The sequence below is a fragment of the Panthera uncia genome (assembly GCF_023721935.1).
Source record: "Panthera uncia isolate 11264 chromosome B2 unlocalized genomic scaffold, Puncia_PCG_1.0 HiC_scaffold_24, whole genome shotgun sequence".
Taxonomy (NCBI): Eukaryota; Metazoa; Chordata; class Mammalia; order Carnivora; family Felidae; genus Panthera; species Panthera uncia.
Genome location: NW_026057580.1, coordinates 67,443,297 through 67,456,139, shown reverse-complemented (window position 1 = coordinate 67,456,139; position 12,843 = coordinate 67,443,297). Strand labels below are relative to the sequence as shown.

The 12,843-nt window shown below is 42.5% G+C and overlaps 1 protein-coding gene across 4 annotated transcripts in view; it reads right to left on the bottom strand.

Annotated features, from left to right (window-relative positions):
• Positions 1-12,843, bottom strand: part of ARMC2 (armadillo repeat containing 2) — a 131,109-nt gene that overhangs the window by 43,814 nt on the left and 74,452 nt on the right. For all 4 annotated transcript variants that reach the window (XM_049654111.1, XM_049654112.1, XM_049654110.1 and 1 more), the window contains one exon: positions 11,353-11,452. In XM_049654111.1, the coding sequence (XP_049510068.1) occupies positions 11,353-11,452 (100 nt within the window). The remainder of the gene's footprint in view (positions 1-11,352; positions 11,453-12,843) is intronic.

Genomic DNA, 12,843 nt, shown 5'->3' with positions numbered 1-12,843 from the left:
GTTAATGCCTTAGCTTGACAATAGCTAGACCTCCAGTAATCTGTGAGTCTTTAGAATATGAAAATCTCTTTGGAAAGTTCCCTTTTGACTTTACCTCCCCCAGCCCCATAGCATATAAGGAGCCACTCTTCACAACCCCAGCGCCCCTCTTTCTGCTCATGGGTCCTGTCCCCGTGCTCTAATAAAATCACCCTTTTGCACCAAAGACGTCGCCAAGAATTCTTTTTCGGCCATTGACCCACTATCACCCCAAAACCTCATCACTTGTTTTTCTTGATCAGGGTAGTGGTTACATGGGAGACACCTTTATCACTATTTGCTAAATTGCACATGTGTGTTTCATGTACTTTTCTGTGTATAAACTATATTTCACAATAAATAAATATTTCTTAAAGTCTCAAGCTGAGAACAATTTACAACTAAGCAGAATGCAAAAATAATTATGTTCTTAATTCGACAACGACAGACAGATGAGTACTCTTGGCCTCACCCATACCCACGGAGAGTGAGGAAACTCCTGTGGGAGGAAGAGACTTTACAGAGACACTCACTGAGGGGCTACCACTGACCTGGGTGCTAATTCTCATTGTGCCAGGCACTGTGCGATTTGACAGGCAAGAAACTGGGCTTCGTACAAGCTGCCTGGTCACACAGCTAGTGAGAGGTGAGTCAGGATTGGAAACCAGGATTCTCCTGATCCAGAGTCATTTCTGCAGCCAAGCCCTGCTTCCCACATGGCCTGTCATTTAAGGATCTCCTTTGCCTTGCCATATGCGGAGCAGTCAAGGAGTTATCTCCTTTTAAAACCCAAATATGTCACCAGGAGGGATTCCCTATAAACTGGACTTTGTTGATCAGATCTGTAGTAATTAGCAGACTTAAGGACTGGGGACAAAGGGCAGAGGCCCGGGCCTGTTTTAATCGGGGAGCCAGGTCTAGGTGGGTCCTGGGGCTGGGGGATGGGCAGCACAGAACTGTGAGTGGCAGAGAGTGGAAGGTCACAGGCAAAGGACAAAATGGGATTTGCCTGGGGCTCCTCTGCCAATACCAACTTGTTCCTGCTTGTTCTTGAAAGAAAAGTTTTCCCTGGCACTGGCCGAGAAGAAGCGAGGCCACTGCTTGTGCAGCTGGGAACCATTTGTCAACATTAAGAAAGTCGGAGGCTGACACGCCAGCAAGAACTGGAGCGGGTCCAGGAGAGAGTTCACACTGGGAAAAACCTCAGCTCAGCCCGCAACCAATGGCACCCAGTCATCCCAGTCAGGAGAACCTGGTCCTGGCCCACCGCGCGCCTGAAGCCCTTAGGGAACTCTGAATGCTGGGAGCCTGGGAGAATACACTCGAAGAAACAGGGTAAGGCACCGTGCTCTGAAGAGCTCCTAATCTATTTGAGAAGACAAGGCTAACAAGCGTGGGGGAAGAGCAAAGACTAAAAGGGCCAAGCAGGAAGCTAGACACGGAAAGGGATTGTAATCTCCAGCCTGAAAGCCAGGCAGTCTGGTTCATACATGTGACTTTGCTTAGCCTCTCTATGCCTCTATTAACTCATTCGTAGAATGGGGGAAATATTGTGTTGTAGTGTATTGTATCGTATTGTACTCTATTGAGGGTAAATGAGACAAAACAGGTAAAGCACAAATCATGAGGAATGATTCAGGCACTGCTCTGAACCGCTTTCATGTACTATCAGTAACATGTTAGTGGCATTTAACTGTGCAGGACGGACCCGACAGTCTCCGAGAAATTTAGATCAGAGGATGCCCAGAGAACAGTGGTGGGGGTTGGCAAAATAACCTCCAATGAATTTGAGTCTAACATTTAAAAATGTATAAAATGCAGATATATGGAGGGGAGGACGGAGTAGGTTAGCCAGGCGAAAAGGAGCGGGTCTTGAGAAAGTACCTGGGACAGTCCCCTTCCTGGGTACTGGGCTCACCTTGTCTATCTCTGATCACCAGGCAGTTCCCTAAAAATGCTGAAGTCTGTGGCTCTCAAATCTTAAGTAAGGACACACAATTTCATTATGACACTCATCATTTCACATAAAGGCGGCGGTTACTTCACATAATTCCCGATGGCAGAGGTTCCTCCCTGGGCTCTGGACGGAAAGCCCTCCTCCACCCTGGACACACCCAGCAGAGAAGCAGAACCCTTTCCAACCAGGGCAGAGGGTATTTCTAAGAATTAGGCTCCTCGAAGGATATTCCACTTCATATTTTCTAAGCTGAGGAATATGAGCTTTTTGCATAAACTCTGATAATATAATTTCTGATTAAAGACACTCTACATGACTCCTACCTCTGAAAAATTCTAATAATCAACCATAATAGCAGTAGCAGCAGCAGCAGGAGGAATGAACACACAGTGTTTATGACGTGCCGGGCCCTGTCCCAAGCATTTAGATATGCAAATTCATTAAAAGTCATAATTTGTAGCCCTTTAATCTGAACAAAGTGTTCCCAATCCCAACAATTGGGATTGTTCCCAATCCCAATCTCCATAGTCACCTCCCTCAGGCATTTAACAGTAGTCTCTTGATGTTGCTGGACCTCATGCTATTCCCTGGATTGAGCTCCTCCCTCATTTCCTCAGGAGCATGTGAAGCAAGACAGGAAAGATGTTATATGTGATTTTGAATGACTTCCTTAAAAACTTAAAAAGTGGCTGCATCCTCTTTGCTCATTCATATCAGGACTAATCAGTTTACCCTGTAAAACATCACAGCTGCCTTCTGAAGGATGCTACGCTATTCTCCCTTCTCCCTCTTCCTAGGCCTCTTCTTCCTATGTTTGTTTTCCTCCTTAGCAGAACTCAGCAGGTGTCTCTGGCCCTGTTCCATCTCTACCCGTCACTGCTGATCTGCCAGGTATTCAGACCAGATCCCAGGCTGGAGGCGAAGGCAGCTTTCCTTAGAGATCATCATTCTTCCAAACTCAAGTTTCCTCCCTCCACGGTCACATGTGGTCTAATCTGGGAAGACTGAGTGCTGCTTTTCTCAGAAAACTCCCTCGGCCCCTTCGACTTCTGCAGTTCTTTTTTTCTAATACCTGTGTGGATCCTACCATGGCATACGCTTCACGAAGAAGAGACTCTAGGCTTTAGGGCAGGAAGAGTTAACACTGCCACAGTACCTCTCTCCCTGCCTTCAGATGGAAAAAGGAGGGGGTGGTTCCTGGCAGCAGCAGGGCCAACTGAAGGATGGCACGCGGGATCAACAAATGGGGGTGGCAGATTGCGCTGTTTGCAGCACCAAGCTTCCAGCAACTGCTACGCTCACTGTTTCTGTCCTCTTTCTCAGGGTTGGCTCGGGCGTCTTTTCGTTCCCCCCCACCCCCTTTCACAAATCTATTCTCTGCAAATCTAGGGAACGTGGAACAGGCCAAAATAGCAGCTGTCTCCCGGGAGGCTGGCAGAGGTGGTGCTTCCTTATCCCCACACCAGTGCCGATCTTAACTCATCTGGAGGCCCGAGGACCCCGGCTGAGCCAGAGGGCTTTGCAAGGCCCCATGGCTCACCGTGGGCGGCCCGCGCCATGCAGAGGACCGCCTTGGACAGTGTCATAGAGAGGTTTATTCACTGGTCCACAAAGAGAGATTAAGGATTGTTGCCAATCTTTTGCAAGTCTCCAAAACGTCACTTAACTAAACATTCTATACAGATTTGAAAAAATTAGACAAAGGCCAACATCAGCGATTTGTAGAGACCACTGACTGACTCCATAGCAGAAATTATTTCATCAGTATACAATTCTCCATTGAGATACAGATACTCTCTTTTATTCTCTGACAGTATCTGACAGCCACCTATAAATCACCCCTGAACTTTTAGAGCATTTTTATCAAATTTAATACAATGTTGCATATACATATATATGCAACAGCTTTTGTAGTTTGGAAACAACAAAATGAAGATGAATCAGGAGAGGTACTTTTTTTTTTTTAAGAAGTCAGTCTAGTATAACTAGTTCATACTGACTTTCAAATTTTGCATAAAAATGGAGTCAGCCTAGCAACAGTTACGGCCAACCAGAACTCAGACAAACAGGTACACCTATTGCAAGAAACCTGACCTCAACTGTACCCTCCAGTTATAGCCTGTGGGATATTCTCTTTAGTTTCAAATACATTGTGCCCTTGGGAGCCAGCACGTTACTCGGTCTCAATGGGCCCCTCACTGCTGTAAATGAAATTGCTTTAACTGGAACAAAGCCAGGAGCAGGACACGGCTGAGTGGCCGGCAAGCTCCCATAGCAGCAGTTGTCGATGTGACTGTCCATGTGAGAGAGACTGGCCTCAAGTCAGCGAAGGAGGCTCTCCTTCTACCCAGAGATGTGGAGACTCAGGCTTCACGGGGCTTGCTGACCCCAAAGTCCAACCCTGGTGAGGAAAAGAGGCAGGACCTTGGCCATCTGTGCTTACAGACGGATTCCCAAACTCCTCATTCACCATAACCCTCATCTGCCAGATCCCCCAGACTTGGTCCTACAGGCATCTTTGATTACTCACTCCCCTCACCAACCAGTCACTGAGTTCCCTTTGCTCTGCCATCTCAAAATCTCCCCCCACCGCCTCCTTCCCATGCCTGTTCTGGTTAATCTGTCTGTAGCCTCCTGTCACAGACCCTTGGTGGGATCCTCCCTCTGTGATCAATGTTAATGCCATTTCTTTTTTTTTTTTAATTTTTAAAAAATTTTTAAAGTTTATTTTTGAGAGAGAGATAGAGAGAGAGAGAGAAATGAGTGGGGCAGGGACAATGAAAGAGGGGGAGAGAGAATCCCAAGCAGTCTCTGTGCTGTCAGCACAGGGCCCGACATGGGGCTTGAACTCACAAACCTTGAGATCACAACCTGAGCCGAAATCAAGAGTCAGACACTTAACTGACTGAGCCACCCTGATGCCCCTGTCAATACCACTTCTTTTTAAAAAACAATTTTTTTTAATGTTTATTAATTTTGAGAGACACAAAGCATGAACAGGGGAAGGGCAGAGAGAGACACACACAGAATCTGAAGCAGGTTCCAGGCTCTGAGCTGTCAGCACAGAGCCCAACGCAGGGCTTGAACCCCTGAACCGTCAGATCATGACCTGAGCCAAAGTCAGACACTCAACTGACTGAGCCAACCAGGCGCCTCACTGTCAATACCACTTCTTGAAGCACAGCTCTTACCTCATTTCCTTGCTCAAAAACATCCACTGCCTGTTAAATGTCAAAGCCAGTGTCCAATGCACCATCCAGCCCCATGTGACCAGTTCTGCATTACCTGACATTATTACTCCCCGCACATAGCCAGCCAAGGTGAACACATTCCTCCTCATTTCCCACACCCTTCCCACCTGGCCTGAAAATAACTGGTGTGTATAATGTTGACCATAGGGAAGGAACTATATCAAACTATCACAGAAAGAATAAACTATGTTCATCAGACTCCACTTACTTAGGAGAGAACTACTTCTACTAAGTAAAAGAAAACATTTTAGAAAGATTTTCAAGATGCCCCATTTAAAATGTAGTTCGGAACTTCTCATGCAATCTGGATCTGAGAGCTGAATCACGATTTGCAATTTTACAACATTTACCCAACTTCCCACCTTCGAACGAAACCTCAACATGAATTGAACATACAGGTGAGCTGAAGAACAGATAAACTTTACCAATCTGGAACACACACTGCACCACGGCAAAAACGCTAATTAACCCTGCGGTGCTGAAAGTGGGTCAGCAGTTTGCCTAAGTGCTGAACCATACAAAATGGCAGGATCTGGGATGCTGGTGACTCAATACCCAGAATCTAAGTAGAGGAGCGTTTAAAAACCTGCAGGGATTATACTTGATGCCTCCGTTCATCTATCCATTCCATCAGCAGCCATTTCCTGAGCACCAACTATATGCTTCTGGACGTGGCTATCCCTCAAAAGCACTAGGCGAGGCTAGAATTTCACTGTGCTCTGTTCTGTTCTGTTCTTAAGTCCACAGACAAAAGTCAGGCGTTTGGGTTCCGTGCTGAGCGGGGTAGAGCCAGTTCCACAAGGGCAAAGCAGCAGGAGCTGGAAAGAATGAACAAGCTAAGGGCTTACTGTGCTGCCCGCCCGGTCAGGGGTGCAGACCAAGGCCAAGGCTGAAAAAAGGAGCAAGCTCAGCCAAATGCTAGCAGTGGGAATGTGTCTGCAGAGGGGCTGGGAATACAGCCACAGGGCACGCTCCTGCCAGGCAGGAGGAAGAGGGTGAGCCAGGAGCCAAGTTACCATATAAAGGCTCCAGGGGAAGGGGTGGAGGCGCCTCCCTAACAAATCCTCACTGGCCCCAAAAAAGATGGAGGGGAGAGAGAGGTCACGTTATCTCTGGACTGCTGCATGGCTGTGGCTGCATCACAGAGGAACAGCAAGAAAAATGGCAGATGTCTGTGCTCTCAGCCCATACCCTTCAGACATTCCAGGTCTCACTGTCAACACCACGATGCCTGAGCATTCCAAATCAGACAGTGCTCGCTGTGCGTACGTGGCCGAACATGATCGCTTACCCTAAAAGAAGTCTAAATGGAATGAGAGAGGCATGACTTTAAAAGCAGCACAAGCAAGGACATGTCGGGCAATTCCCAGACAGTGTTTTTGAAGGCTCTGATGAGGGTCCTGCCTCTGGATGTTCTGTTTTAAAAAAACAAAAACAAAAACAAAAACAACAATAACAAAAAAAAAAACACAAGAAATTGGCCATATCTCAAATGGAGAGAGTCAGATAGTCAGTTGCTCAACGGGCATGTGATGGGAATGTAGATAAAGGTTATTCTTTTTAGACCATGACCTCCGTAAAAAATTGCCCATCATACAAATCTCATTTGAGGCATTTTACTGGATCCCTTGCCCAGTAGATATTTACAGAAGAAATGGGGAAAATCCCTTCATGTTCTTCCAAAAAACAAACCCAAGCATATTTTGGGGAGATGCTAAATGCAGCAATGGTGACGTCAGAGGCACCTCCTAGGGCAGGCCCTGATTTGCAAGGCTGATACTGACCCTGCTCATCCCTGCGTTACTAGGCCCATCTGTTTGTACATTTGGTTTGTACCAAATGTAGTTTACACCAGAGAGCATACAATATGTGCACATTTCTTAAATGAGATTTGTCATTTAATTGAATTTGGGTTACCATTTTTAATAGAGGCTTTACCTAATGCTAAAGTTTAGCTTTCAAACTGCATCGAGCTGACCGAAACGTTGTGCTTCGGTCTCCGTTTTTGTGTGTATGGGAACTGGAGTGATTAGTCGTACCACGGATTTTGGACCAATTAACCTCCCAGACAGGAGCCAAAGAAGTTTCCCTTGTTCTCCCTGAGGAAGTCCTTTGTAAGAGCTGGGAGGGGTGGATTCCTTTTCTCTGAGACTGTTGATAAACCAGAAACCCTGGCTGGTAGCACACAGCCTTCAGACACAGGCCCACGTCACAGAAGTGCAAAGAGGGGTGGAAAAAACTGGGCCATCATTTGATTGTATATGCACTAATCTTCCTCAAATTTATCTGTTGCAAACTTACAAAATTTCAATATGGGTATATACTGAACTTTCTCAAAGCAGGACATTGGTAGGAATATTTGGTGATTATCTTAACAATAAAATTTGGGGATTATTTCACCAATTAGGAATCAGCAACTCATGGTCTGTCTAGCTAACTGAGGTTAATGAGCCCTGCCTTTTGCAAGCCATTCTGAGGGTCCTGCAGGAGAAGACCTGAACTCACCTGAATGAATCTAAGTGGTTCATTCAGACCAGTGCCTGAAGCTTCATCAGTGTGATTGGCTGTGTTATCAAAGCATTATCAATGTTATCACTGGGTTTGGTCCCAGGACTAGTTTTTTTGTTTGTCTTGTTTTTTCCAGGACTACTTGTTTTGACACAAGTCTGGCATAAAAAATTCATGGAAGAGTCTAATAAACCATCTCATTTTCTCTAGCTAAGAAAGGCTCCAGCTATTGGCGCAAAAAGCAGAAGACATGAGGCTTGGTCACTTGAGCGTCTGACTTTGGCTCAGGTCATGATCTCAAGGTTCATGAGTTACAGCCCCGTACCAGGCTTGCTGATGTCAGCTCAGAGCCTGCTTGGGATCCTCTGTCCCCTCTCTCTCTCTGCCCCTCCACCACTCATGCTCACTCTCTTTCTCAAAAATAAATAAAAACAGACTTCTTTTTCTTAATGTTATATTTATTTTTGAGAGCGAGAGACAGAGTGTGAGTGGGGAGGGGCAGAGAGAGGGGGACACAGAATCCGAAGCAGGCTCCAGGCTCTGAGCTGTCAACACAGAGCAGAGCTTGAACCCATGAACTGTGAGATCATGACCTGAGCCGAAGTCTGACGCTTAACCGATGAGCCACCCAGGTGCCCCTTTTAGCTGATACTTTTAACAAGTTTTATTATGAGGTTCCCCTACTAATTGCAAGCCAATAATTGCAAAAGGAAAGTAAAGACAAGTAAAGACTACCAAGGACAGAGTTAACAATCAATAGAAAGGGAAGAGAAAGAAATCTACAGAAAGGACAAAAACATTTAAAGAATCTCATCAGGGATGCCTGGGTGGCTCAGTCTGTTGAGTGTCTGACTTGGGCTCAGGTCACGATCTCACACTTTGTGAGCCCTGCGTGGGGCTCGGTGCTGACAGCTCAGAGCCTAGAACCTGCTTTGGAGTCTGTGCCTCTCTCTCTCTCTGTCTGCCCCTCCCCCGCTCACCCTCTGTATCCCTCTCAAAAAAAAAAAAAAAAAAAAAAGAATCTCATCAACAGACTCATGCTCGCACTATGGGACAAATAGCCTCTAGAGCAATAATTAATGTTTGTAATATTGACCTTTGGCATCAAGAAGAGATTAAATTATTCTTAGTGTCTTCTAAGAAAGCAAGGAAATATGTAATATATTTTAATATGATCTTCACTGCAATGATTAAAATAATTTAATAAATTATGCATTTCCTTGATGGTTCTGGAAACAACATGAACTGTACATAGTTTGCAAGGTGCTCTTCATTCTTCTTCTAACCAAAATAATTTTAATAGGAACACAAAATTATCATATAGGTCAATAGAGAAAAAAGATGGCTTTGAAACACCAATTTTGCTTTATGAGAACTTTTGGTCCAAAGTGAAAAGTAGTTTGCTAAGAGCCACAGTAAAATTTTATGCAGATTAAACTTTAAGATATATAGTCCCTTACAGCAGCAAAAGCATACCCTTAGCTGTGTTGACATCTCAAATGTCTTATATTGGCAAGATACCAGGATTTTTGTCTGTTTATTAAACACAGCCATCATCCAAGCTATAATCAGAAAAACAAACGGTTATTTACTAGTAATGCTACAAAACAATAGGGCTATTTATCAGTACTGAACTGATGTGTATTCTTCCTTTTTAAAAATGTACAGGTTATGACATAACTTGAATTCAAGTTGTTAAACCAAAATGCATTCTTTAACCCTCATTTGAAAATTCTAGTCCAAGCAAAGATGCCTTCTCTGGTTATAGTTATCTAAATCATCCAAAATCAAAACACCAAAGCAAAAAAGAATAATGATGGTAAAATAAAATTACAATGAAAATCATAAAAGCACATTTACAAACAAAATCCATAACTAAACTTTTAAAGTATAAGATCTAAAAGAATTCTTTTAATGTAAAATATATTTCTGCCATTTTATTCTTTTACTTAAAAAGAAAACCAGGAATAGGAGTGCCTAAGCTTTTCACCAGATTAATTCACTTGCCCTAAGATTACAGTTATGATAATACATTATGCCAAGATGCTTATGGACAAATGCTTAATGGACACTTAACAGCAATGGAGAATCTTTCGGGTAGATTAATCAAATCATTCTTCACCTGACGTAGCAAATTCTTATACCTTGAAATCTTTCAAAGTATGTAATTTAGAAAAAATACAAAATATGTAGGTGAAAGCATTTGTAACCCAATTCTCAGAATCAGAAACTCAAGTACACATTTGTAAATCAGTGTTTAAAAGCCAAATAAAAATTACTAACACTTTAAGCAAGGTTTTACCATCTTTAAAATGTAGTAATAGTGTAATATGAGCATAGATAGATACTTCTCTGTCATCTGTATAACCAAAAAGAGACTAGTAACATTTTAATAAACTAGCTAATAATAGCATAAAATCTGACAAACTTAGTTATTCTCAGCAGAAGTACTTGGCTGGGTAAAAATAAATTCAGCGCTATTTGTGGAAACATGGGTTATATTTTGAGGTGGTTTTGAGATGGCCAATATAAACAAACACAAAAGCTTTATATTAAAATGTTCTTAGTATACATATAAATTATTTGGTTTAAAGCTGATGAAACTTAGTGTGCGATTCTGAAAGTTTACCATATTTGAAATATATATTGTGTTCATGTATCAAATATGTCACCAAACAGGTGATGTAACTGTAATCATTTATAAATCTGAATAAACTGCATTTAATGAATATTCAAAGACTCATAATAAAACTTAATGTCTGTACTATTATGATTATATTAAGGTGGAGTCATTTGTGACATCTTCCCTTTTTTAAATAGCTCTATATATTGTTACCCAATTCATTAAAACCAAATTATTTTCTTTCTAAAACTTTTTTAAACGTTCATTTATTTATTTTGAGAGACAGAGTGAGAGAGAGTAAGCAGGGGAGGGGCAGGGAGAGGGGAGAGAATTCCAAGCAGGCTCTGGGCTGCTAGCACAGAGCCTGATGCAGAGTTCGATCTGACGAATTGTGAGATCATGACCTGCACTGAAATCAAGAACCAGATGCTCAACAACTAAGTCACCCAGGCGCCTCTGTTTTCTTTCTAATATTTACGTTTGTTTGAAATGATTCATCTTCTAAATACTAAAGTGTCAAAGAATTAGAAAATTTCCAGTCTAGAAGAATCTTTAGAGTATACCCGTGCAGGGGATCCCAAACTGTGCTTTGCATCAGAAGTCCCCGTGGTTCTCAGTCAAGTGCGGATGGCCAGGCCCCTTCCCACCCACTCAGCAAGCCTGGGACTGGGCCTGCAAATAACTCCCATCCCACCCCAGGATGACTCTTGTCTAACTGTCCAGGGATCACTGGCAGCAACAACACTGTGCACCCATCCTCTTCCCTAAACCAGGGATCCTACCGCATCAACATCCCATGGTAGCCATTTCTCCCTCCAACTAGTCTCTCCTCAACTCCTACAGATAACTCTGACTCCTGGGGCTGCCCATTACACATCAAATGGAAGCTTCTGATAGAAACCTGTACGTTCAAAACATAAGGTCATTTAACATGGGCTTATACAAATACCCCAATGCAAAGACAAACTGAAGAATTAAATACATAAAGAACTGACCTGTTTCTTCTGGTATTTGTTCATCACTTTCAAAAACAAGGCATAACATCTGGAACAGTTGGCCAAGGCTGCACAGCAGTCATAGTAAGAAGTAAGTTTGCTGCAGAAATGCCAAATGGGAAAATAAAAATAAACTTTGGTTTTTTTGTTTTGTTTTGTTTTGGTTTCCAGAAAGCTCAAATACACATAGGGTTACTTTATTTTTTTTTAAATATAGTTTATTGTGAAATTGGCTTTCATACAACACCCAGTGCTCATGCCAACAAGTGCCCTCCTCAAAGCCCATCACCCACTTTCCCCTCTCCCCCATCCCCATCAACCTTCAATTTGTTCTCTGTATTTAAGAGTCTCTTATGGTTTGCCTCCCTCCCTCTCTGTTTGTAACTATTTTTTTCCCCTTCCCTTCCCCCATGGTCTTCTGTTAAGTTTCTCAAGACCCACACATGAGTGAAAACATATGATATCTATCTTTCTCTGCCTAACTTATTTCACTTAGCATAATACCCTCCAGTTCCAACCATGTTGCTGCAAAATGGCAGGATTTCATTCTTTCTCACTGCCAATATTCCATTGTATATATAAACCACATCTTCTTTATCCATTCACCAGTTGATGAATATTTAGGCTCTTTCCATAATTTGGCTATTGTTCAAAGTGCTTCTATAAACATTGGGGTACATGTGCCCGATGCATCAGCACTCTGGTATCCCTTGGGTAAATTCCTAGTAGTGCTATAGATTTTTATAGATTCCTATAAAAATAGAACTTTTTGAAACTAACCCAAGAGGAAATATGGCTGGATATATAGCCACTAAAGAAAGTGAATCTGTGGTCAATGATACACACAAATCTTGCACTTTCCAAGCAAGTCCTACAAACTTTTCAAGAAACAGATAAGTTCAATTTTCAGGAATTCTTCGATAATAGAGAAAAAGTGGGAACACTTCCCAACTCATTTTATGAGACTGGTATAAACTTGCCACTAAAAACAAACAAGGACAATGCAAAAGGAAAAGTACAAGGTTCATCTAACGCATAGATGAAAAATCCTAAACAAGGTATTAGTCAATTCAACCTAGCAATGTATAGCAGCTTAACGTCAGACAACCTATTAATCTGTAATCTACTATATTAATGAATTTAGAAAAGAAAATCTACATAATCAAAATAGATACTAGGTAAGCATTCAAGAAAATCTAACACCCATTAGTGCAAGAAAATTCTTCCTTAACCTTCTGAAGGGTATCTACAAAAACCTGCAGTAAATATTATTTTTAACTGGTAAAACCACAAAAATATTTCTTTCAAATATTTTCTTTCAAATATTTATCTGCAGGAGAAAGGCAGCAGGTTCAACACTCTTACAACTTTGTATGGGACATCCTGAGTGATACAATTAGAAAGAGGTGGGGACAGCAGGGAAGAGTTGTAATGATGGGGAAAAAAACCCGAAACTATTCTTATTTGCAGACAAATTGCATACAGAATCCA